Source organism: Erythrolamprus reginae, chromosome 1 (assembly GCF_031021105.1).
Source record: "Erythrolamprus reginae isolate rEryReg1 chromosome 1, rEryReg1.hap1, whole genome shotgun sequence".
Taxonomy (NCBI): Eukaryota; Metazoa; Chordata; class Lepidosauria; order Squamata; family Dipsadidae; genus Erythrolamprus; species Erythrolamprus reginae.
In genome coordinates this window covers 81,873,829-81,899,888 of record NC_091950.1, presented here as the reverse complement: position 1 = coordinate 81,899,888, position 26,060 = coordinate 81,873,829, and the positions used below count along the sequence as shown (strand labels likewise).

Sequence of the window (26,060 nt, the reverse complement as noted above, 5' to 3'; positions counted from 1 at the left end):
GCTTCCTCATTGGCCTTGGTTGTCAGAAGGTTGCAAAAGGGGATCACATGACCCTGGGACGGTCATAAATCACATGACCCTGGGGTGGCCCAGGGTCTGAATTTTGATCACATGGTCGTGGGGCTGCTGGAAATGGCCTAACTCTGAAAAACGGTCGTAAGTCACTTTTTTGAGTGCCGTTGTAACTTCGAACAGACACTAAAGGAACGGTTGTAAATTGAGGGCTACCGACCTTCTATACAATATGAGTTTATTTTCCATAGTGTGGGTATGTATAGATCAATGGTTCTCAATAATAATAATAATAATTAATAATAATAATTTATTAAATTTGTATGCCGCCCCTCTCCGAAGACTTGGGGCGGCCTCAACCTGGAGGTCGGGACCCCTTTGGCGGTTGAACGACTGTTTCAGCGGGGTCACCTAAGACCATGGGAGAAGACAAATTTCCCATGGTGTTAGAAACTAGAGCTTCTATTCTAGCACCTTGGAACTTATTTTTACAATCCGACCAATCAGGCATTTACAATGGGGTGTCCTTCTGACCTTTCTGCCAATCAGCTTAAAGCTCTTCTGGGAGAATTGGCGCTAGACTTATGGTTGGGGGTCACCACAACATGAGGAACTGTATTAAGGGTTTGCGGCATTAGAAAGTTTGAGAACCACTGATAGATGAATATTTACTGGGTGGGTTTTTTTCTGATAGAAGGTAAACTTCAAGTTGGGTTACTAAGTTGCTGTATTGCAGAGGTCTTCAAACTTGGCAACTTTAAGACTTGTGGACTTCAACTCCCAGAATTCTCCAGGCAGCTATGTTGGCTGGAGAATTCCGAGAGTTGAAATCTACAAGTCTTAAAGTTGCCAAGTTTGGGAACCTTGTTGTATTGCACCAATCATTGTTTAGAGCTTTTTTCCTTACCACTGTAGGATGCAACTCCAGTTGCACTTCCCCAGATTAAGCTGCAAAGTCATGATGTGGCCAAGAAAAGTGGTGGTCTATTGCAACAGCAAAAGGGAGTTGGGTCTTATCCCAAGGAAGATTCTGCTGTTCCTTTGACGTTGTCCAATAAAGATGGATCTGCAATTTCGTCAGAGGCTCTTCAGAGAAACTCTTCAAGTTTACATCAAGTAACAGATCATTTGGATGAAGACCTTGATCTGCTCCTGAAATTAGATGCCCCTCTTAATCCTGAAAACAACATTCCTTTGAAAGTGGTAGCAGATGGCCTGCCATCTGGGGATGATTTGACAAAGACTTTTGAAGAAACTGGTAAATATTAGACATTTTTCCTCCCCTGTCTTTTTCTAATTATTATTATTATTATTTAGTTATTTCTAATGCAACCAGTGAAATATTTTTCCTTCCACAAACATTGCATGCTGTTACACCTAGCGGGATAATACATTGTTATATCAGTCATGTACAGTGTATCTTTCATTCCTCTTCTCTCCCATACACATAGCCATCCCGAGTCTTTGGAGAGGGGCGGCATATAAATCCAATAGATTAGATAGATAGATAGATAGATAGATAGATAGATAGATAGATAGATAGATAGATAGATAGATAGATAGATAGATAGATAGATGATAGATAGATAGACAGACAGACAGACGATAGATAGATAGACAGACAGACAGACAGACAGACAGACAGACGATGATAGATAGATAGATAGATAGATAGATAGAAGATAGATAGGTGATAGATAGATAGATAGATAGATAGATAGAAGATAGATAGGTGATAGATAGATAGATAGATAGATAGATAGATAGATAGATAGATAGATAGATAGATAGATAGATTAGACACATAGATAGACAGACACTTATATAGCAGAGGCGAGTTACTCCCGGTTCAGACCAGTTCACCTGAATCAGTAGCAACCTGCTGGTGACGTCATGATGACATCATGGAACCAATTTAGTCAGTACCGGTCCGTGAACGCTGCTATCATTTTAAAAAAAATAGAATTTTTAATTTTCTTCTGAGCATGAAGCCGAGTTTCCAGCACTGGGCATGCAGTCACCATCTTGTTGTCAGCTTCTCCTTCTTCATTATCATCATCATCGTTTCCCTGGAACTGGGGGGAAGGTAAAAACACCCTCTCCCATCCTCCCTTTTGGCTCTCTGGAAGCCAAAAATGCCCTCCCAGACCCTCTGTGCGAGCCAAAAATCACACATGCACGTTGGAACCGAGCTAGGGCAAAAGCTTGCGTGCCAGATATGTGGCACCTGTACCATAAGTTCGCCATCACTTTGTAGCCTTAGTGTTTGCGGAGCTGGGTCAGAACAGTTCCTCGTGTTGTGGTGACCCCAAACCATAAATTTAGTGCCAATTCTCCCAACAGAGCTTTAAGCTCATTGGCAGGAAGGTCAGAAGGACACCTCCATTTTAAACGCCTGATTCGTTGGATTGTAAAAACATGTTTGAAGGCACCAGAATAGAAGCTTTAGTTCCTAACACCATGGGAAATTTGTCTTTTCCCATGGTCTTAGGCAACTCCTGTGAAAAAGTCATTCAACCCCCCCCCCCCAAAAGGGTCCCGACCCCCAGGTTGAGAATCACTATTCTAAGAGCTTCCACTTGAGATATTGGTTTTATATTTAGGTACTCCAACTCTCAACCTATTCAGGTTCCTCCAAGAGGTATAAGGGAGGTCATGTGGGATTAGAACTCATAGTCTCTGGTGCCTTAATCACCAGACCAAACTGGCTTTCCTCCTATCTAGAAAAATAGTTGGAGATTTTCCTTTGCGGAAAATGAACCATAGCGATTTGTCAGAAACAAGTTCTCAGCTCATCGTTTCTAGTCCATTTCAGAACACATGCTAGATTTCAATAGTAGGTAGTACTTTAGAATAAAGCAATAAAACATTCAGGGCTCTGCAGATGGCTACCAACTAGAACCACCTTTGTGTATCAGGTGGATGATTTTGCTTTTTCCACTGACAAGTAAGCACCAGGTGCTAACAGTATATTCTTTGACTGAGGTTATATTTCCCTCAAGCATTCTTGTCACAAATCATTTTGCTGCAGTCCATCACTGTCTCAGAAATTATCTCTAACCGTCCTCTGTTGTGCCTGTTTTCCGAATCCTCCTTTTGGAAAAGATTAGTCCTCCTATCCAGTTACATGAGAATCTGTTGTTCCCTTGTGTACTTATTAGTATTGTTAGATGCTGTCAAGTTGGACTCCACTCTTAGCAACCACATAGCTAGATTTTCTCTGTGATGATCTGTCTCCAATCTGGCCTTTTAGGTTTCATTGCTGTTGTAACTGTTGTATTGTTGTATAAGTTACATAAGAGGAGTGGAAAACTGAATACACTTAAAAGAAAAAGATTTTAATGCCACTACGATTTAAGTTCCACTGTGTACTTAAGCTGAACAGTTAAACATACTTCTTCACTGGAATATATTTTTAAAACCTTCCATATTTTAAATCAGTACAGCAAAGATTATCAAATTATATTATTGGAAAAAATTAGGATCTAGATAAGGAATTCTGAGAATACAAATGTGCAAGTGGGAACAAAAGGGAAATAGATATTCTAGCTATGGGTTTAAAAAAAAAACAGTTCATACTTTACAATTGAAAAACAGTTATGTGACTCACTAATTTTGTACCTTTTTATTTAGCCATATACTGGCAAAACTATCTAGAATATATTCTGAAACAATTTTAAAGTTTCATGTTAAAGAAGAAACGCAAAACAACAACCCCCCCCCCCAAAATTTGTGGAAAATATTTACTGTTTTTTTCCTTAAAAAGTGAGTTTAGGATGATATGTTAAATTATTTCCCAATTTCACATTATATTTTTAAGCTAAATATTATCCCATGCTTCTGGAAGGAGAGTCCAGCATGGGTTTAGCTCCAGTCTTATTGGTAGGACTGAGTTTTAAATTAACATAAATACATAATAATTAGATACCGCCCCCTTGCTGCCCCAAGGAGTCAGTTTTAAAAAACTCAGTCGAGGTTAAGGACTTGAGTTTTTTTCCTCCGGGATAAGTATAAGTGAAAATAATGTCTAATTAAATTATGCTTTGAACCTTGTAATCTTTTTTCCTTTCTTTTACCACAGGTTCGTGATCGGCTTGGGGTTTCCTGCCCTCCGCGGGCAGCGCCCCCACCATTCCTCCTTATGGGGCCTCTTCCTCCCGCGGGTACTGCCCTGAGAAGGAGCAACGGGGCTTCAAGTCACTGACCTCCGAGGCCAGACTTAGCCCTAACACCCCAGGTGGGGGAGGTCCGCCCTCCCCCATTGACGGGGGCGGCAAGAGATTCGTGCCGCCGCGGCGGCTAATTGACAGCCGCTCAACAGCTGATCGCTCCGAGAGCACAGTGAGCGATCGCGGCGGCGTTTTCTAGCTGCCTATGGCGCCTGTCAGGAACAGCAACGCTACAGGAGAGCAAGGTCTCTCGGAGTCCCTGTGGGTGGCTGCCTCGTCTGCTGAGGCTATACAATTGTTGCGCCCGCCATTTTGGAGCCCCCGAAGGCGCGAAAATCGTCGGAATCGGCTGTCAAAATTGGCGCGAACTGGCAGGCTGCCAAACAGTCGCAGGGCTCCTAATCTGCCTCGATACTGTCGCTGAGGCTGACACCGAGGCCTGGCCGCCAATGAAATTGTGGCTAGCCACCAGGGTTGCACACACAGCCTCACTTACGAGTGGGCTTCTCCGTGCAGGGCCAGTTTTTCTAATAGCTTGAGATCGTGATTGTGAGTACGCTGCCCCTATATTATGATGGCTGATAAAATTGAGGTCACTAGGGAGGAGGAGCAGGCCCAGCCAAGCAAGGTGGTTGTAAAAAGTAAGGAGAAATCTTCGGGCAAGCCCAAGATCAAGTCTTCTCAGTCAGCTTCAGCTCTTCGTGAAGCTGAGAGGAAAATTAAGGCCCTTGAACAACGCCTAGAAGCGGCCTTGTCCCCCCCAACTCCAGGGGGACTGATTATACACCCATTCCAGCCTCTTCCTCCATCTTCCCTTTCACCCAGCATGGCCTTGGGATGTCAAGGGACTGCAACTGATAGAGACTGGTCACCTGACAGGCAGGCTTCACAGTGCCCTCCTCCGCCTTTGCCTTCACCTACTGTCAGATCTGAGCGGCCTTCATCCTCTCATGGCCAGGTCATGCCACAGGCTGGGATGCAGACAGCTTACGGTCCCTCTGCTACTTTTACACCCACGGCAGCGGGGCTGAGAGAGCAATCAGAGGCTTGGCAGGCTTTCTCACCTGCTATTCAAGACATGGTAGCCAGTGCCTACACACAAGGCATAGCAGCAGCTACCCAGCGCGCTCATACCTTCCCTTCGCAAGCCACTCAACCCAGAGATCTCTGGCCTATTCCACCGCCCCCTACTGGGTTGGATTCCATGGCAGATGACCATTCCAATTTTGAGCAGGACAGCGACCACGGGATGGATCTGTCAGATGACGAGTTTTCCTTTCCCGAGCAGCCGGCTATGGCAGGTCTGTTTAAGCCTTCTTTATTCCGGGTGCTATTGCACAAAGCCAAGCAGGCCCTGGACGTGCCGGGAGCAGCGGCTCCGGCGGAATCGGGGGATGGCCGTCGCACTTCAGCTACTTTGTGCAAGGAGCCCGTCCAAGAATCAGACAAGGTGCCGGCGCTAGACATTTTCCTTCAGAACGTTAAGCGCCCGTGGCAACATCCGGCTGCGGCACAAGGCCCTTCGAACTTGGAGCGCAGATTTTATACGTTTGATGATGCCATGGAAGATCTGTTGGTGTTTCCCCCCGTGGACAAGCCAGTGGCCACACTAGTCTCCACGGCGGTTGTGCCCTCGGACAATGCGGATAGCCTCAAGCCTGACGAGCGAAGGGCGGAGACGCTCTTGAAGAAGACGCATCAGATGGCTGCTTGGGCTCTTCGAGCTGCATCTACTGCCTCTTTTTTCAGTCGGGCATCCATTATGTGGATTCAGGAGGTCCAGGCCCGGCTGGGTCCTGAGGACACCCGATTGAGACAAGACCTAAATAAACTCTTGGCGACGGCGGAATTTTCAACGGACGCCACTCTACATGCCGCTAAATTCGCCTCCAGGGCTATGGCGTCCACCATATCTTCTCGACGCCTTCTGTGGCTGAGAAACTGGCAGGTGGACGCCAAATCGAAGTGGGCATTGTCCTCCGCCCCCTTTGAGGGCTCTAAACTGTTTGGGGAGGCTCTCGACCCTGTTTTGGTGGAGGATAAAGATAAAAGGAAGGTCCTCCCTAGATCGTACCGGTGCCAGGACCGAAGGACTGGACCATATTCTCATCGCCAGTCCTTTCGGTGGGACCAGACTCCACCCACAACACAACCGGCCCGGACTTACTCCCAAGGTACCTTTTCAACGCCTTATAGGAGTGACCGTTCCTACTTCCAGGATCGGTCTAGAGGCTTCCAACAAGCCAGACGTCCCTTTCGAGGATCTCAGCAGCGAAACTTTCGGCGTTCAAAGTGACTGCCTACACGACGCCCCCCTGGGAGGCAGGCTACAGCGTTTCAGCGGAATCTGGCAGGCAGTTACCACCGATTCATGGGTGCTGGCAACCGTATCTCAGGGGCTACGCCTCGAATTTCTGCAAAATCCTCCTCACCAGTTTGTGGCTTGCCCCATACCCAGGGACCCTACCAGAAAGACTCTCTTGGAACAAGAGATTTTGCATCTCTTGGATATTCAGGCAATCGAGCCGGTGCCGTGCAGCCAGGTGGGTACGGGGTTTTATTCACGGGTGTTCCTCGTACCCAAATCATCAGGGGGTTGCAGGCTCATCTTGAACCTCAAACGTCTGAACCAATACATTGTCTACCGAAGGTTCAAGATGGCCTCCCTCCGTTCTATCCTGGCCGCCATTCGGCCTGGGGACTTCCTTACTTCGGTCGATCTGAAGGAGGCCTATCTACACGTCCCTATACATCCGTCGCATCGTCAATTTCTTCGTTTTTGCCTGCACAACGCGCACTACCAATACAGGGCAATGCCATTCGGCCTTTCATCGGCCCCGCGCACCTTCACAAAGCTCTTAGATGCGCTGATGGCAAAGCTACGATCCCAGTCCATCCGGATCCTTGCATATTTGGACGATATTCTCCTTCTGTCCGGCGACCGGAGAACAGCGCATCGGGAGTTGCAGACCACGTTGACCTTACTACAACACCATGGCTTCACGGTCAATGTGCCAAAGAGTCATTTGGTGCCGGCAACCAGGCTCACCCATCTGGGTGCAGTGGTGGACACAGTTTCCAGCAAGGTGTATCTCTCCACAGAGAGACAACTCAACGTGTGCGCACTGGTCAACAGGATTCAACGGCACCAGAAAGCCCCATTGTCCCTACTGTCCAAAGTGCTGGGGACACTGGTGTCGTGCGTGGACATTGTTCCTTGGGCCCGTTACCACTACCGCATGCTTCAGTGGACCCTACTCCCTTACCAGCGACGGCGCCTAAGCCATACCCACCGGCTGATCTCCGTGGGGCAGGAGCTACGATCCTCTCTGAAATGGTGGAGGTCCTCGGCGCTGCGTCAGGGCTCCCTCTTCGGACACCTGTCATATACCATTCTTACCACAGACGCCAGCCTCCTGGGATGGGGCGCCCATGTCAACTCCCAGGTGACACAAGGGTTCTGGACACCCCAGGACCTACGACCTGTCAATATCAATTTCCTGGAGTTACCGGCTGTCCGTTTGGCACTCCAGGCCTTTTTACCCCTGCTGGAGGGGCATCATGTTCTCGTCCGCACGGACAATGTGGCCACCAGGGCACATTTAAATCACCAGGGCGGGACGCGCTCACTCAGACTCATGACAGAAACTGTCCTGCTTTTCGACTGGGCGGAGATTCACCTTGCCTCTCTACGTGCGGAGCACATAGCGGGAGAAGACAACCAGCAGGCGGATTGGCTCAGCCGTCAAGAACTGGATCCGGCGGAGTGGAGACTCGATCCCCTTCTTTTTCAAGAAATTGTACATCGCTTTGGGGAACCAGAGGTGGATCTGTTTGCCACATACCAAAACACCCATCTCCCAAGGTTCTACTCCCGGTTTGCATCACCGGGAGCCGAGGGAGTCAATGCGCTTCACCTTCCATGGCCAAAGACACTACTCTATGCCTTCCCCCCCCTTCCGCTTCTCCCAAAGGTGATAGGGAAGGTTCTCGTGGAGAGGGCAGACATAATCTTGTTGGCACCGCATTGGCCGCGACGGCCTTGGTTCGCGGACCTCATGGGGCTTTCTGTTTCCCCACCGTGGAGGATTCCGGACAACCAGATTTCCCTCAGCCAAGGGTTTGTGCCCCATCCGGACCCACAATGGCTCCATCTAACCGCCTGGCACTTGAGGGGAACAGTTTAAGGAGTTGTCATCTTCCGGACAACGTGATCACCACTATTCAGGCTGCTAGACGTCCTTCTACGACGCGAATTTATCAGGCGACATGGGCCGCTTTCACATCATTCTGCTCCGCCAGACATTTGCAACCTCAAGATTCCTCCGTCCTTTCGGTTCTGGAATTCTTACAGACAGGTTTGGACAAGGGCCTAGCGCCAAACACGTTGAGACGACATGTGGCGGCGTTGGCGACTATTATTAGAAGGGAAGATGGGGGCCCCTTGGCCCATCATCCATGGATAAAAGACTTCTTAAGGGGGGCTGCAAATACACACCCTCCTCCGGTTCGGCGTTTTCCCACATGGGATTTGACCTTGGTCCTCCAGGCCCTCACTGGACCTCCCTTTGAACCCTTGAGGACAGTGTCGTTACGATTCCTCTCTCTGAAGACAATTTTCTTGGTAGCGGTTACTTCGGCCCGGCGGGTGTCCGAATTGTCTGCCCTGTCGGTTAGACCGGATTTGTGTACCTTTTATCCGGACAGGGTGGTATTAAGGTTAGACCCTACATTTGTTCCCAAAGTTAATACTCACTTCCACAGGGCTCAGGAATTGATATTGCCGGATTTCTGTGCCAAGGGCAATCATCCTTTAATACTTAAGTGGCACAAGGTGGACGTCCGCAGAGCCTTGAAACTGTACATCAGACGCACGAAGGCGATATGTAAGACTGAGGCCTTGTTTGTGTCTTTTAGTTCCCTTAGACTGGGTCTCAAGGTTTCTCCCAACACCGTTAGTCAATGGGTGAGACTTTGCATAGTCGAGGCTTACCGGGCGAGTTCGGCCAGGCCACCTACTGGAATACAGGCACACTCGACAAGGAGTGCGGCGTCATCTGCGGCTTGGGCGACACAGGCGCCCATTGAGGATATCTGCAGGGCTGCAACATGGACTACGCCCACGACCTTTATTCGCCACTACAAATTAGATACCTTTGCTTCGGCGGAGGCGGCGTTTGGCAGACGGGTGCTTCAGAAGGTGTGCGAGGACAGACAATCCATGGTTCAACAAACTCCCACCCTTGAGCACTGAACTTGGGTATATCCCATGCTGGACTCTCCTTCCAGAAGCATGGGAGAAGAACCGTTGAACTTACCTGAACGGTCTTCTCGATGCTCTGGAAGGAGAGTCCATACCCTCCCTGGAACCATGGGGAGTTTTTTCTGGTTCAATTACTTGTTTGATTTATGATGTTCAATAAATTGTTATTCTTCTTACCTTCGTTTTTTAAAACTGACTCCTTGGGGCAGCAAGGGGGCGGTATCTAATTATTATGTATTTATGTTAATTTAAAACTCAGTCCTACCAATAAGACTGGAGCTAAACCCATGCTGGACTCTCCTTCCAGAGCATCGAGAAGACCGTTCAGGTAAGTTCAACGGTTCTTCTAATCAACTCATACATTCTAAATTATTTGTAAATGTTTTACATTGGCATCTGGGCATGCAAATATATAAATATAAATATAAATATATATACATACATACATACATACATACATACATACATACATACATACATAATTCTAAACTCAATTTGAAATTCTTATAAGAGTCTGATCTGGTCTAAATCGCTTAAATCTGGATTGATGCCCAGTTCTAGAATAAGATTAAGAAAAAGAAAGTTTCAATCTCCCATAATGCTTTTTAGGAAAAATACAAATAGAAACTTGATTTTCAGTAGAATGGAATAAAATTATAGGAAAACTAAATTTTTTAGACACATTGGGCATACCAAATTTTAAATAAATTGGGGAAGGAATTTGGCAACATTTCTATTATTATTATTATTATTATTATTATTATTATTATTATTTTTATTTTTATTTGTATCTCCGAAAACTCGGGGCAGCTATTGTATTATACATATATAATTATATATATATAGATTTGGAGATCTATCTATATGGTCTTTCAGAATCAAAAATTATGGTATATATCAATCAAGTAGGTCATGATGCTGACTCTGGCCTACCTAGTGATCTTTAAAATTTCTTGATGATAAACCAGTACTGTATACTAATCCTCAGGAAAGAAAAATCTATCAATTGCAGTTAATGAAATGTTTTCCTGATCATAGGCTAGGGCAGGTGTCAAAATCATGGCGTCGTCTCATGACGTGTTGGGACTTTTCCCCCTTTGCCAAACCAGGCGTGGACGTGGCCACCGCATGATGTGTCTTGCCCATGGGGCGGGAGTTTGATAGCCCTGGGATAGGGTAAAACCTGTCATCAATCTACACTGGTCCAACAGCCAATAATAGTATTTGAACCAGAGTACATGTGGCAGTAGTGGTTGTTCAGACAGTAATTCAGGCCAACATATAGTAAAGGTATTATTTGCAAGATATACAATATCTCCATAATATTACACAGTAATTATAATTACATCTCTTATTTGCACACAGCATATACTATTACATACTGTATATTCTCTAATTCTACAGCAAATACCTTTACAACAGTATAGTATATTCTACACAGTATATTGCACACAGCTCAGATATTAATACTAACCAGCATATATACACCAATAATACAATGTAAGGCAACAGAACAGATGGAATGCAACAACAGCTCAAGCAGAATATAACCACAGAATGTAACAGAGAGAAGCACATCTGGCTCCCTTCTATGGCTAAATTGCAGCCTAGCTCATAATTGCTACCTAGCTCTTAAAGTAATACTACTATTTTCTCCTAACATACAATGCTGGTTTATCTACATATATTGAAAACCCAACCAATACAGTACGTGGTGCTGACAAAGCCTAACTAACATTATAGGTCAGGGCAAAACTTAAATTAAGTTCATCATTTAACAAATTTCAGCAGCCAAAGAAATACTTGGGAGGACAGAGTTGCCTTTCATATTGGATAGGCTGTTTATGCAACACATTTTTGCTGACATTTTGTAAACCACAGTTCAAAGATAGACACTATGGGTGATGCAACCAAGCATAATAGAGATGGCTAAAATATATAATTTATGATGAAAATAATTTTACAATATTCATAAATGCACATGTTTAACATCATTCATGATTTTTTCTACAATTTTTAGTCTTTACCCAGCCTGATCATTCCATCAGTTCAATAAATCTTACAGAGAGAGTTAAGTATACCCAAAAACATTAATTGTAAACTGTTCCATAATTTGTTTTCTAAAGCATGCATTAAATTGAAATCACCCTTATAGTCTGCCCTGGATGCTAGGAATATCCTACCAATTATGCTAAATTAAGGACACAAAATCCTCGGAGAGGGGCGGCATACAAATCTAAATAATAATAATAATAATAATAATAATAATAATAATAATAATAATAATAATAATAATAATAAATCAAATTCAGATAACCTGAGACTAATTTGTTTCCTCTTTGATGTTTACCTATTCTAAAATTTTAAATCATGGTACTGATTGACTGCAACAGTATTTTCGGTAGGAAAGTTTTTGTATTTGGAACATAAGAAATTGATCTGCTTAATGCCACAGCTGAAATTATACTGTTCTGTTTCTGTATAGTCAAACACAAACCAATTTTGAAGTTCAGTTTCTCTGGAAGCTGACACACTGAATATTTATAAAAGTAATTATGGAATTAATATCCATTTGATTATTTTTTTTACGAGTTCATATATAAAAGAATCTTAACTTTTTTCACTCAATGAAAAAGAATCACCAAAATATTGCCTTATGATTTAATTTATTGTGTGCCGGAGAATATGTTTCAAGAAGTGTTGGGCTGAGTTTACGAAACCACATGAATAATGAAGCACTACTAGCAAACATCAGGACTTTTATGTTTGTGCAGCAGTTGTTAGAAATTGAATTGTTATGGATTGTTGCATTGTTACCTTATTTTGCAAAATAAGATTTAGGTCTGAAAATTATTGATGCACATGCAGAAACCTTCACTTCAAGAAATCACTTTGTGGGTGTGCTCAGGGGTGGGGGCACAGTGAAAATTGAGTTCCACCGCAGAACACCCAATTTGCACTGAAAGATGTTGAAAGAAAACTCAGGGCGTCCTGCATAAACCACGGCCACAGTGTGGTAGTAACATATTTAGTAGCCCTTCACTGGGTGTGCGCATACCCAAAACCCAATAGAAAACAGTGCAAGTACTTCTTAGAGCATCAATGACTTTTATCAATTTTACCTCTTTGCATACCTCCTTAAGTCTTCTGGATACAAGTGTAATATTCCTTGTTTTAGTTGTGTTGCTATATTACTGAGTTTGCTCAGCATCGTACAGAGTTGGAGAATGATACAATCAAGCTTGTGTTTGATTGCAAACCCCGTTGCGATAACATCACAGCTTTGCGGATATAATATTCCACCAAGCAAGTTTTGATAATCTACAGACTGTAAGTGTCTAAACTGAAAGTTGAATGTCATCTAATTACCAATAGCTGTGTTGGCACTTTCACTAATAGCTACAGTATGAAATCTTGCTAAGGATATTTCACAGATAGTATTGTTTACCATGCTGTTGCTAAAGTTGAAAAAAAGTCAAAGCTGTATGTTTGCTCCAGCTTTCTCAACATGCATACATATTTTCCTGAGTTCATGTTTTTTTATAAACTGTCTAAAGAGCCTCAACTATCAGACATTTAAAAAATTTAAATAAATCATTTAAGATTAATTTTCATTTTCTCCTTTTGTCTGGATTATTATTACTGCTCATCGCACAGTCTGCTACATTGACTAGCAGCACTGCAAGTCAATCAGGTTAATAATAATAATGATAATAATAATAATAATAATAATAATAACAACAACAACAACAACAACAACAACAACAAGAAGAGTTGGAAGAGACCTTGGAAGTCTTCTAGTCCAACCCCCTGCTTAGGCAAGAAACCCTACACTACTTTAGACAGATGGTTATCCAACATCTGCTTAAAAACTTCCAGTGTTGGGGCATTCACAACTTCTGGAGGCAAGCTGCTCCACTGATCAACTGTTCTCAGGAAATTTCTCCTTAGTTCCAAGTTACTTCTCTCCTTGCTTAGTTTCCACCCATTGCTTATTCATCCTTCTTTTCATTAAACTAGCCATGCCCAGTTCCTGCAATTGTTCTTTGTCGCTCTTCTCTGCACTTAGAGAAGGTTGCAGATAAAGTTTCCAGTTTTATCTATTATTCCTACGCAGGAATAATTATAGAAGTCACTGGGATTAATAGTAGGAAGGATACAGCCAATGGCAAGACAGACTCTGAAACAGGAACACTACAAGGCATCACTGATTACAGGAAATGTGTGCAAGTGAAGCTTCCACATGCTAGAACTTGGCAAATCACAAATGTTTGATCTCCAGGTTGTGTTTTTGTATTTTCTTAAATTATTTGAGAACTAATATGAAGTCATGGTAGTGTTGTGAATGGGCCTGGACCAGCTCAGTTAGTCACAGATTCTGAGGAGGATTGAACCAGGTCCGTCTTTGTACCTTAGGCCAATGTTCTTGACAGCTGAGAGTGACAGTGAGGGGGAATTGGGACCTGCAAAACCTGGGGAACCACCAGAGACTGTAGAAACCCCAATGATGGTAATGTCTGACTCAGAGGAGGATGGAGACATTGGGGACCAGGAGCCCCTATTAGATGCCAGGGACAAAAGGTCACGAAGCAGATAGGAATATCTTTATGGGGAAAATCATAGAAGGTGATATCTCTATGAAAGAAAGTCTAGACAGTGAATATCTCTAGGAAACAGTTGACCACACCCAGACAGTATATAAATGAGGATATATGGGTAAAGAGGTGTGGAGTTTCAACATTTGTAATGATGGAGGTCCTAGATCCGGGGTTGCAGAAATGCTTTGCTGGCAAACTGCTATTATCCCTTTAAGTTCATCGTGCAGAGCTGCAGCTGTCTGAAGAAAACCTGAAGATTTGTGAGTGAGACATTAGAACACTGAGGAATATCTAAATTAGATTTGGCTCCCGGAGGCAGTCTGCCCCTTATTTATTAAACAATTTAATTAGGAACATTGCCGACATGGACTAAAAGCCTGACCTTGTTTTGTACAAATCATTTTTAAATATAGATGTGTTTTGTTTGAATTTTCTGCAAGCGGGTGTTCCTTTGTTCCGATCCGTTTAGGTCCAAAGCAGAACAAATAACATGTTTCATAGCTGACAATTATAATATTTATAATTTTTCCTTGCCTTTTTTAAACAAAAGAGTTATTATTTAACTTATCTTTCTTTTCTTTTGCCAGATCACTTAGAACCAAGTAGTACTGAAGAAATTTGTTCAACATCTCAACCACCGGAAGCTGCCTCCAAAAATATTACTGAAGAGGAACTTGAGGACTGGTTAGATAGTATGATCTCCTAAAAATCACGTTATTTATCATATTGTACAAGTATGTGAAAAATAATTTAAGATGACAATTTCTAATTGTAAAAAATGTTTACAATTATTTAATCTGGTGACTGGCTAAAACTGAAGCTTAAACATGCTTTTTGTGTATTTGCCTTTTCTGGATTACATTGCCTTAAGAAATTTAACAATATTAATTTGAAGTTGTAAAAGTATAAAAGCCTATTTAGAGTCTGTGAAATAAAATAAATTACATTTGCAAGTATAGTTATGGAATATGTCTTGGTGTGACACCAATAACAAAATGAAATATGACATAGAGTTTTGTTTTGCAAATTCTTTATTGCAGTGCATATTGGTATTTGAAGAAAAAAATGCATTAACATTGCAACTAATCACTGTTTTAATTCTATTCAGTTGTAAGACAGGTTTATAAACCAGCTGCATGTAGTAAGCAGTTTTGTAACAAGTACATGACTAAATTTCATGTCATACAGTAGACCAGAAAGCAATACAGTCAAATAACAAAAATGTCAATCTAAAAGACTAACATTTTTAAAAAAGTATTTTGCATAGCTAGATCTGGAAAGAGTTAAGGCACTTAGATTTTAGAGACAATAAAATACTTGAAAATCTTAAGCACTGAATACTTAAAATATTTCTGTCTGTATTGTTACACTAAGAAATGGCACAGAGAAAAAAAGGCTCATTGAAACATTAAGTTCACCATATGACTCCATTGTCACCTGACATTCAGAGTCTTCACTTGCAAAACAACGATACTATAGCCTTTCAACTATATTATTTTCTACAAAGGACTGATAAAAACAAGTAATGATTCCTGCATTAAAGTATTGAACTGAAATGTTAAAATGTTTTTTGCTCTGCCCCACTTAAAAACAAACAAAACTGAAATCCAAATAATTCAGAGCCTTTTTCTGCCACATATAAAAAGCTAATCTAGATCAATTTAAAACTGGACTGCTTCATTTACTCAGAAGTCAAACAGAAGCAATATTTATGTTATGTCATTAGTTTGTAAGGATTTTATTTTTGTTTACACTGAATACAGTAGTTTATTGGTACTTTTATCCAAGTTGATCTTCATACTGTTTACGGAAGCAATCTCCAGCTGGGAAGAAATCCCAGCATCTTTCTTGGTACATTTTCCATACATATGACTCCTAAAAATATAAAATACACATTTTTCAAAAGATTTATTTGAGAAAAGAAATACTTTTCATACTTAAAGCATATTTTTCTCTCAGATTAATGAATGGACATTTTCTCTATTAGAAACATCAAGTGGAAGTATGGTTCTGAAAATAGCAAGGCAGCCTTTCTGTTGATGAATCAATTTATAGTTCAGTTATTAATCTTAGGAAATATATTTTTCATTATATAAGATAGTACATCATTACTTTCATTTGCTAAATACCGTAAGCAATTAAGAAGTGATAACTTTAGATAAATGCATTTCATATTTAAATACAGGCTGGCAGCCAACTTTGCTTTACTATGCGATGACAGAACTTTTTTTTTTACAAAATGATAATCTTATAATAACAGGTCATGAACAATTGTTATAATATACTAAATTAAATACTCTGAAGGCAGCATTAAATACTCTGAAGGCAGTATTCAGTACATGAGTTTCAGTGAAAGAACATTTAAACATTTGGATGTCATAAATTTATGGATTAAAATGACCAATAATTTGCTTTGGGAGGAAAAAATGAATGGTAATCACTTAATTGTATAAAGTGACATTAATTTATATCTAAAAATGTTGATTATATATTTTACGAATGTTTTCAGAAATGTTTGTTTCTTTTCATTTACATAATCAATTAAGGATTTACCTGTCCAGTATGCTCAGTTTCATCCTTATTAATAAGATACATCAAAAAGAATCTGGAGAAAGAATATAGAAATATACATGATTGTTTTTGTTGGTATCTTTTTCTTGCTTCTTAAGAAAACTAATTATTTCCATCTAAAAATGTGAAACAATAAGCTAAAAGAGACTTGTTTTATTATTAGTTTTATAGGACACAGAAAGAGTTGAATGGTTATATTACCGGTAAATAGTGAAATATTTTATATTGGTAAAAGAGATTTGGGTTTGTCTGCTTGTGAGTTTCCAATCCAAAAAAGTAGACATCTTCATCAAGAAAGCATTAGAAGAAAAATAAATTTACAAAAGACATTAATGAAAATAATTAATACAAAGCTGCAGATGGAGCGATCTCTTTAATTATTCACAATATTTTATTTTGGTGGCGACTGGTTCTGTATTTTTTTCTTTCTTTCTTTCATGAACAATAAAAAAACTGTACCTTGTATTTTACATTTACACTTCAGGGAAGTCAGGTTATATATTAATTAATAATTAAAATCAATTATATTAATTTTCCTGCTGCCAATGCCTCTGATGTCTCATACTATGGCTCATCTTTCCAAAGAAAATGTTTCTCCTTTCCATCAAGTTAATGACTGTTACTGTTTATATAGATTAGTGTCTGGGGAATTCTGGGAGTTGAAATCCATGAATCTTAAAGCTGTCAAATTTGAAAGATACTGGTCTACAAACTGACAGAACACTCCTCTTCTGGAGCCATATGAGGTCACTAAAGTATCCATAACCTGACCCAGCATCCCAACTAAGGAACGCAGCATAAACAGCATCTGAACAAACCTTGTTTTAAGAGTAACAACTAATTCGCTTCTTTAGCAATCATTCTAAAGTCAAATAAAATATCAGTTTTTTTATCTGAGCAATGGCTGTTGATTAAGCCTCAGATAAACCACACAAATCTTGCTGTTTGGCAAAACGCCCAGGAGGAATTTGCAGGCAACTTAGATGAGTTTAAATGGAAACAGACACAGAGGCTTGAATATCAAAGGCCAGGACTTGAAATGAACTTAGTTGCTTCCTGCAAATTCTTTCCTCAATGTCGCCACTTAGTCTATGGGAGTGGCCAATTACTCCCAAGACTTACTCTCAAGTAGACCTTCTCCTGCCTTTTGCCAGCTCTGCACATGCGCTCATTGAGAACAGGCTCCTCCTCTTCTTCTGAGTCAATTATAGCAGCCTCTGGAGGTTTTGAAGGCCCTGGCTGAATCTCTGCCTCTGGCGCCAAACCCTCTCTAGCCTCCTCACTGTATTACTCTGGCACCACTGCACAGGCCATTAGCGAATCACCACATCAGCCTCTTCACTGTCCAAATCAGCTATCAGCTGCACAGGCCACAACACTGACAAAGTCTTGAGTCTGGGAGTACAGGAGTGCAACAAACTGATTTTGGAGTAAGTCTCATAGAACTCACTTCTGGATAGATATCCCTAGCATTGTTCTATGAGCCTGGACAACCCTATTATCATTGCTAACCATCATTTATAAAGAAACATGCATTAATAAAGCAGTACATGCATTTACTTACAAGTAGTTGGCCAGATTGTGCTCTTGTAAAGTATGCATTTCAAAACCATGTGGAGTTGTATCAAAATAATCATTACCAATTCCACAAATAAAGCATTTGGTCTAAAAATCAAATAAAAATATTAGCAATATAAGAATTGATGTAGTCTTCTTGACAATTTAGTGCAAGGTTTTTCTCTTTCTTTTACGGAAAACAATACAATCATGATCTTACCTCCATGTCTTCTTTGACCTGTTCTTGCTGATCTCTCAGTTCGCCAAAGGCATCAATAATGAGACCTATTATTAGAAAGAAAAAGACACAAATACTTACTAAAGATCTTAATTCTGCTACATATTTGCAGTACATACACTCTGCACAGCATTTAGGATACAATTATTTTCTTCATACTCAGTTAATGTATTTCTTAGAAGAAATACATATGAAGAAGAAAAAAAATCACAATATAAGTAAAATACTGACTTCATTAAAATGGAAATTTTGATATATTCAGCTAATTTTAATCACATGCAAATATTGATGCAGAAAATACAGATAGGGATTGTCCCAAGAAGGGGACACTCCTCTGATTTGTAGCCTTCAAAAATATTACTGATAAATTGATTATAAGGGAAATATCTAAGGGAGAAAGATTCACACAAAATCAGTAACTTTTAGTGAAGAGGAATGGGAAACAAAAGAATTTAATTTTTTTGTTTCACTTAGCCGCCCTCAAATTCTTCAGCTCATCAACCCCTTCATAAAATCTCAAATTGTTCATTGACCTTCAAACATTAATTACATGAAAACAATTTACTATTACTTTAACTAAAAGTATTATGTATAACAACAAAACAGAATCCTGTCAACCCCTTGGGGGTTCTCTATTGACCACTTTGGAGAATATGGCACTAAACTTCACGACAGCTGGCACGATTTTGGAGAACTTCTATGATCAAACCTGGTTGAAACTTGGATAAAAATAATTATAAAAATCCTAGAGTTACAAGAATGATTGGGAAGTCACCACTCCCAAAGAGGCTATAGTGAACCTTGTCTGAAATATTGTCAAAAATGTCATGGATGTTATTTAAATAGCCACTGGAAATTCAATTTATGGAAGGTATTATATCATTAGCTATTGTAAAAATAAAACACCATCTTGTTTGACATTTATCATCTATAAGTTTCAGTCATTTTCTTTCTCAGTGGCCAGCAGCATGAAATTCCTGAAAATGAATCATTCTCTTAAACAAACATTATATTGATCAGTTGAAAAAAAACACAGATGAACTAATATCCTAAAACCATAATTGAAGATGGAAGATAGATCTTTCTTACATTACTATAGTAATGACCTTACTCAAAATGAAGTATTGAATATTGCAGAGGTCTCCAACCTTGACAACTTTAAGACTTGTGGACTTAAACTCCCAGAATTCCTCAGCCAGCTTAGCTGGGAGTTGAAGTCTAAAAGTCTTAAAGTTAAAGTTGCCAAGATTGGTGACCCGATGGTATAGAGTAAAATTATTAATAAAACCGTGATCAATTTTCCCCACTCCAGAATAGATTATAGCTTAGAAAGCAAATTAAACAATGACAGTCCTATAGAGCAATATTTCCCAACCATGGCAACTTAAAGATATCTAGACTTCAACTCCCAGAATTCCCCAGCCAGCATTCGCTGGCTGGAGAATTCTGGGAGTTGAAGTCCAAATATCTTCAAGTTGCCAAGGTTGGGAAACACTGCTATAGAGTTACATAAATCTATTTTTAGCTTGGCAATGTTTGTAAAGAAAATTATTATTTCCCTTTTCGTGCCTTAGAGTTTTAAGTTTACCAGTTCAGCCTAAATGCAAAAAGATGAAAGTTTGATAAAAGGAAGTGATTTACGCAGTGTATAATTGAAAGTTTGAAAATTGTTGCCAGGTGATACTGGGATAAGAAATGTGTATTAATTTGTAAAAGGGCGATAAATATATATGGCTTGCAGTGCAAGTATTAGTAAACCCCAGGAATCTTAACAATAACAAACCTTGAATGATGGCCAGTAGGATAACAATGACAAAGAAGAAAAACGTGATATCAAAAACAATTCGATAGATTTCATAAGGGTCTCCTGCAGGGTCTTCAATTTCATCTCCAATTCCTCCACCTGCTCGTACTCCAACATACATATGGAACAGGTAACACTAAAAGGCAGAATTTTAGGGTAACAAGTTATTCAATCAAGACAAAGATATATGTGTAGTTCCCAGTGTTTTACAGCCTCTGCTTTTCTCATCCCATGGGTAACTTCCACTCAAAAGCAGATAACATAACAGGTTAACAGAGTTGGAAGGGACCTTATAGGTCATCTAGTCCAACCCCCTGCTCAAACAGGAAACCCTACACCATTTCTGACAAATGGCTGTCCAATTTCCTCTTGAAAGTATCAAGTATTGGAGCTCTCGCAGCCTTTGAAAGAAAGCTGTTCCACTGGTTGATCGCTCTCACTGTCAGAAAGTTTCTCCTTATTTCCAGGTTGAATCTCTCTGTGGTCTAGTCTGAGATTTAAAATATTCTGTCAAGGTATATTATACAGTAGTACCTCTAGATACAAGCTGCTCCATATGCAAGTATTCCAAGTTACGAGCCGAAACGCAAGCAAAATTTCTGTTCGACACCCGAGCTCAAATTCGGGATACGAGCTGAGCTTCCACTAGGTGGCACAAGAATTCCTTGCTTCCAGTTATCTCGGCACGAAAAACAAAGTCTAAAGGCATTCGTTCGAGATGCAAGTTGATCGGCATACGAGCTCGGGTCTGGAACGAATTAAACTCGTATGTCGAAGTACCACTGTATTTAACTCTTAGACACAGAGAGGAGAGGCCAATACAGATATGGATGAAAAAACTCTTCAAACTGTTTTGACCAAGTCTAACCTACGTACTTTAGATACATAGGTCAAAAATAGCGCTCACACACATAGGTCTAGATTAGAATGAACCTTGCCTGGTTGCCATCGGGCTGTTTGAAGGAAAGATTATAATTGTACATTGCCAGTGACTCTGAGGGATGAGGAAAGAGATGCTGCCTAGGGAATGATCAGATTGAAAAAAAGGAGATGCCTGCAACTGCTCAATGGACCAGGAAAAAAACTTAAAAAGGATCTGCCCTAATGCATCAGACTACTAAAAGTGGCTGCGGGAGATGTGTTTTCAGACTTGTATGATTCTGTTAATATAGTCTTACAATAAAGTAGAATTACCCCATCTGGTTTAGTTTACCTAGGAGAGCTAAAATATCCCAAAGGATGTCTCCAGGAGTCACAGTGCATGCTAAAGGCCATAGCAAAAATCAAGAATAAACAGGTTTTCAGAGAATGGGCTTCAAGAAAGCATTCGGTTTAGATAATTAAAAATGGATGGCCTTATACTGTAGCTGTCTTCAGTTAACAAATATATTAGACTCTGATTAATTGAAATGTTGTAGTATCAAGGGTTAAAATTCCAATGTCTAATTGTCTACTGTTCTCTTCCTAATGGCACTAATATTCACATGCACATAGTTGTTCTAGTACTTACAGTCATCATATCGTCACATTTCATGTCTGGCTCATCCTCATCCTCACTCTTGTTATAAAATTTCCGAAAGAAATTAAATGCAACAACCGTGTAAAGATATACTACCACAGCCAAGAGTCCGACAGTTAACACGAGCTATAACAGCAATACAAAATAAATGGTGAATGGTATGTAGAGAAGAAACAACAATTAAGAAGTTAAATCTTGCCCATAATATAAAAGATATTTATTTCCACTGTGAGGCTGGAGCATTTTGAACATTTTGTCATTCAAAATATATTAAGACAATCAAGATTTGAGTTTACACTGGTATAGTAGGCTGCTTAAACCAATCTATGTACTTTTTTGCTTTTCCAACTGTTTCTTGATTGTCTTTCAAACGTTCATATATAGTGGACCACTGCGCCTTTGTATTTCTCTATGCAACAACTATATTTAGGCTTTCATAAATATCTGTCTGAAAGGAGCAAACCGGAGCCAACTAAACCGTTCATTTAAAAGATCATAATCTGTCCATAAACCCCAGTATTGAGGTGACTCAGGGTTAAGGAGTAGATACTTCCAGAAACGTAGCAACACATATTCAAAGGACATGTAAAACATTGCAAAATATTCTTCCTTAAATAAGTGGAGGGAAAATCTATTGAGTTGCTTTTTTGTTAATTTCATTAATTTTGTTAATTTGTTGCTCCTGCAAAATCGCAGCTAGCACGGAAGCATTCATTTGCAAAGCATTTGAAAAGCTTGATTTATAATGTGCATGAGCTTGAGCAAAGCACCTGTCTGAATCATGTGTCTAGCAATGGTTCTACAGCTGCTTAAATGAGTTTGCAGATATTCAATTCTGAAATGTATTTATAATTCTTTAGCACACATCACATATTTTAGTACTTGTATTAAACAGAACAGACAGTTATGTTGTTTTACAATGTTGGCGACTAACTTATTACTGTGCCAGCCCAGAAACTTAGTTTATATAGCAAAGAAGTATCTTTGTAGCTCTCCTGTGGAAAAGAATGGCTCTTATATAGAACGTTGGCTCACCAGATTTAATAATCTAACCACGTAGCAATGCATGGAACAATTGGCCTTCCTCTTCAATCTTCAAATGCTGTACAGTATAAAGAGAAGCTATAGCCATGTTTGACTGAACACATTTGTACACTTTGTCAATTGGATTTGTTAGATTTTTAAGAAAGAACACACAGGTTTTAGGGTACTACCCCGGCCTTTGCTTCAGTGGTCACATTATGAAGAGATTCTTTCAAGTAGAAAGGGCAAACAGATTTTTCTGAACAAACAAGACTAGGTAGAACCTTACCTGAATTAAAGTCAATTCATGAATAATGCAAAATGATATACAATGCATTATTATAAAAACACATTTATTTATGATGGGTCCCAAGTGATATTCTAGTTGTCTGATCCCCTGTGGTTGAGAATTGTGTCATTATTTTGATCAATTTATAGGTAAATAAATTGGGTTAACTGAGTAATGATTGAGTGTTCCAGGAGTATAACTCTAGTTATTTACTGGAAAAGCAGATACTTCAGCACTGACCTCTCCTACAGCATTAATCAATTGCTAGGCTTTGCCTATTATAATCACAAAATGGAATGATAGGCTAATAGAAACATAGAAACATAAAAGATTGACGGCAGAAAAAGACCTCATGGTCCATGTAGTCTGCCCTTATACTATTTCTTGTATTTTATCTTAGGATGGATATATGTTTATCCCAGGCATGTTTAAATTCAGTTACTGTGGATTTACCAACCACGTCTGCTGGAAGTTTGTTCCAAGCATCTACTACTCTTTCAGTAAAATAATATTTCTCACATTACTTCTAATCTTTCCCCCAACCAACCTCAGATTGTGTCCCCTTGTTCTTGTGTTCACTTTCCTATTAAAAACACTTCCCTCCTGAACCTTATTTAACTCTTTAACATATTTAAATGTTTCGATCATGTCCCCCCTTTCCCTTCTGTCCTCCAGACTATACAGATTGAGTTCATTAAGTCTTCCCTGATAAGTTTCATGCTTAAGACCTTCCACCATTTTTGTAGCCCGTCTTTGGACCCATTCAATTTTATCAATATATTTTTGTAGGTGAGCTCTCCATAACTGAACACAGTATTCCAAATGTGGTCTCACCAGTGCTCTATACAGCGGGATCACAATCTCCCTCTTCCTGCTTGTTATACCTCTAGCTATGCAGCCAAGCATTCAACTTGTTTTCCCTACTGCCTGACTGCACTGTTCACCCATCAGAAATCACTATCCCTAAATCCTTCTCTTCTGAATTTCATTAAAGGAACCAAACTCTACCACACTTCTAACCAGAGCTATCAAACGAAAGCATCTTGATAGGTCTATCTTCTCTCTATAATACAGAACAAAATCATAAAATTGGAGACTGGGAAGGAAATTTAGGCAATTCCATTCATTTCTCTATGCAAAATCCAAATGAAAGCATTCCCCAGAAGATGTCTGAATACATACAATGAAGGAGAGCCTATCCTCTTTGTAGGTAATTATTTAAATCTGCACAACAGGTATTCTCTTCCAAAGGTTAAACATCCCTAACTTTCAGATTATCTCCATAATACATGCACCCTGATCATCTTTGTCGCACCGTTCCAGTTTCTTAGAATTCGCCTTTATGAATACAATACTTAAGGGGATGGGGGGTTTAAATGAAATTAGAATAAATGTTATTATTAAGACAAATAGCCCTCATTCTATGCCGAGGGATTTGATGTCATGGAACTTTATATTTATTAAATTTTATTTCTATTTTTAGTCCTTTTAATTCTCCCACCAGTAATTTGTCACTCACGTGTGTTCAACTTTCTCTCTAGATCCTACATTCATAGAGCTGAAAGGGACCATTTACTTCCCAACCTCCAAGTCACAGATCAGAACTTGCTAAAACCTCATAGCTGGAGGTCAGCGGTGGGTGAGGGAGCAAAATTGAAACTATCCTCCCCTAATTCTTGGAAAAATTGTCTTCCACAAAACTGGTCCTTGGTCCCTGTTGTGGTTCCGTCTGAGGCCCCTCAGGGAACGGCTGATCTTCTGTCGGTTTCCAGCTCAGAGGGAGAGGATGAGGAACAGGAGGTGCAGGCAGACGAGGAGGAGGAATCCCAGGCTGAAGAAGTGGGAGGACAGCCAGAGTCCCCCCAGAGGGAGCTCTCCCCAGCAAGAAGCCTGGATTCCTTAGAGGAAAATGCACAAGCCATAATTGATCTGCGACAGAGAAGAGCTACACAGCGAAGGGACCAATTGGCTAGGTACTTTCAGCATTAAAAAGGCAACAGCTGGGTTTGGGTGTGGTGCTCTTTGGAAAGGCTAAAAGGCAGACCCACCCTTCCTGGCTTGTGGAGTTTTATCTTTGAGAGTCTTGGGACCTGGCTGTGAACTTTGGCGTCTTGGAATCCTGGTTTGTGTCTTTGACTACTGAAACCTTGGGGTGGGTGTGCCAGCAAGAAGCTTGCTGTATTGTCTGGACATCAGGACTCTGCTGTAAAGTATTATAGCCTGTCTGTTGGGAAGAACAGGTTTTCCTCTGTGTTTATTTTTTCCAGCTATAAAGTACTTTTGCTTTTACCAGAGTGTCTGGCTGTTTTTTCCAGTTGGTGTTGAGGTCTGGGGGAACCCAGACAGAACAGTCCCAAAAAGGTTGGGGGATCACTGCTTAAACCACAGACTCTAGTCTTCCCCTTCGTGCAGGTAAGAATTAAAAATAAAGCAATCCAAGCAAATGGCTCCATTGAACATTTTCAGTAAAAAAAAGAAGCCCATTTTGCTATGTAGATCCACTGCCAAACTGTTTTTTTCTCTTTTCAATTTCTTTTCTAACATTCAATTATAATCTGCATTCATCTTCTTTTTGCAGCAGCATTACACTGCTATCATATTCAGTTTATAATCAGTTACTATTCTGAGGTCTTTGAAAATACTTTTACCAAGTTTGGTAACATATATTTTATTTTTGTTTACTAAGTGAAGTATTTCAGCTATCTCTGTTAAATTTCATTCTATTACTTGCAGACCATTTCTCCACCCTATTAGGGAATTTCAAATTTATTGCTACCTGTTATGATACTAGATATCCCACCCAATTTTGTATCATCTTCAAATTTTAAAAAAAGGCTTCCATATCATCATTTAATGAATCATTAAAAGGCTCAGGACTGATTCTGATCCTTTTTGGCATCACACACATTCCACACAGGACAATGTAAGGAAGAACCGATGAAAATTGGGAGTGCAATTCTTGATCTGGTATAGCTAGTTAATATCCTTGCAGTCAGGATGTCATGGAATATTATTAT

At 40.2% G+C, this 26,060-nt stretch overlaps 2 protein-coding genes across 4 annotated transcripts in view; one reads left to right on the top strand and one right to left on the bottom strand.

Moving 5' to 3' along the window:
• Positions 1-16,756, top strand: part of AVEN (apoptosis and caspase activation inhibitor) — a 178,533-nt gene extending 161,777 nt beyond the window's left edge. Inside the window, exons 5-6 of the mRNA XM_070756579.1 lie at positions 928-1,270; positions 14,630-16,756. Coding sequence (XP_070612680.1) covers positions 928-1,270; positions 14,630-14,748 — 462 coding nt within the window. The 3' untranslated portion in view covers positions 14,749-16,756. The remainder of the gene's footprint in view (positions 1-927; positions 1,271-14,629) is intronic.
• The window catches only part of RYR3 (ryanodine receptor 3), a 285,326-nt gene continuing 274,321 nt past the window's right edge, over positions 15,056-26,060 (bottom strand). For all 3 annotated transcript variants that reach the window (XM_070756567.1, XM_070756561.1, XM_070756554.1), the window contains 6 exons: positions 21,723-21,857; positions 20,192-20,348; positions 18,391-18,455; positions 18,178-18,278; positions 16,596-16,647; positions 15,056-15,917 (listed from right to left, as the gene is read on the bottom strand). In XM_070756567.1, the coding sequence (XP_070612668.1) occupies positions 15,822-15,917; positions 16,596-16,647; positions 18,178-18,278; positions 18,391-18,455; positions 20,192-20,348; positions 21,723-21,857 (606 nt within the window). In that variant the 3' untranslated portion in view covers positions 15,056-15,821. The remainder of the gene's footprint in view (positions 15,918-16,595; positions 16,648-18,177; positions 18,279-18,390; positions 18,456-20,191; positions 20,349-21,722; positions 21,858-26,060) is intronic.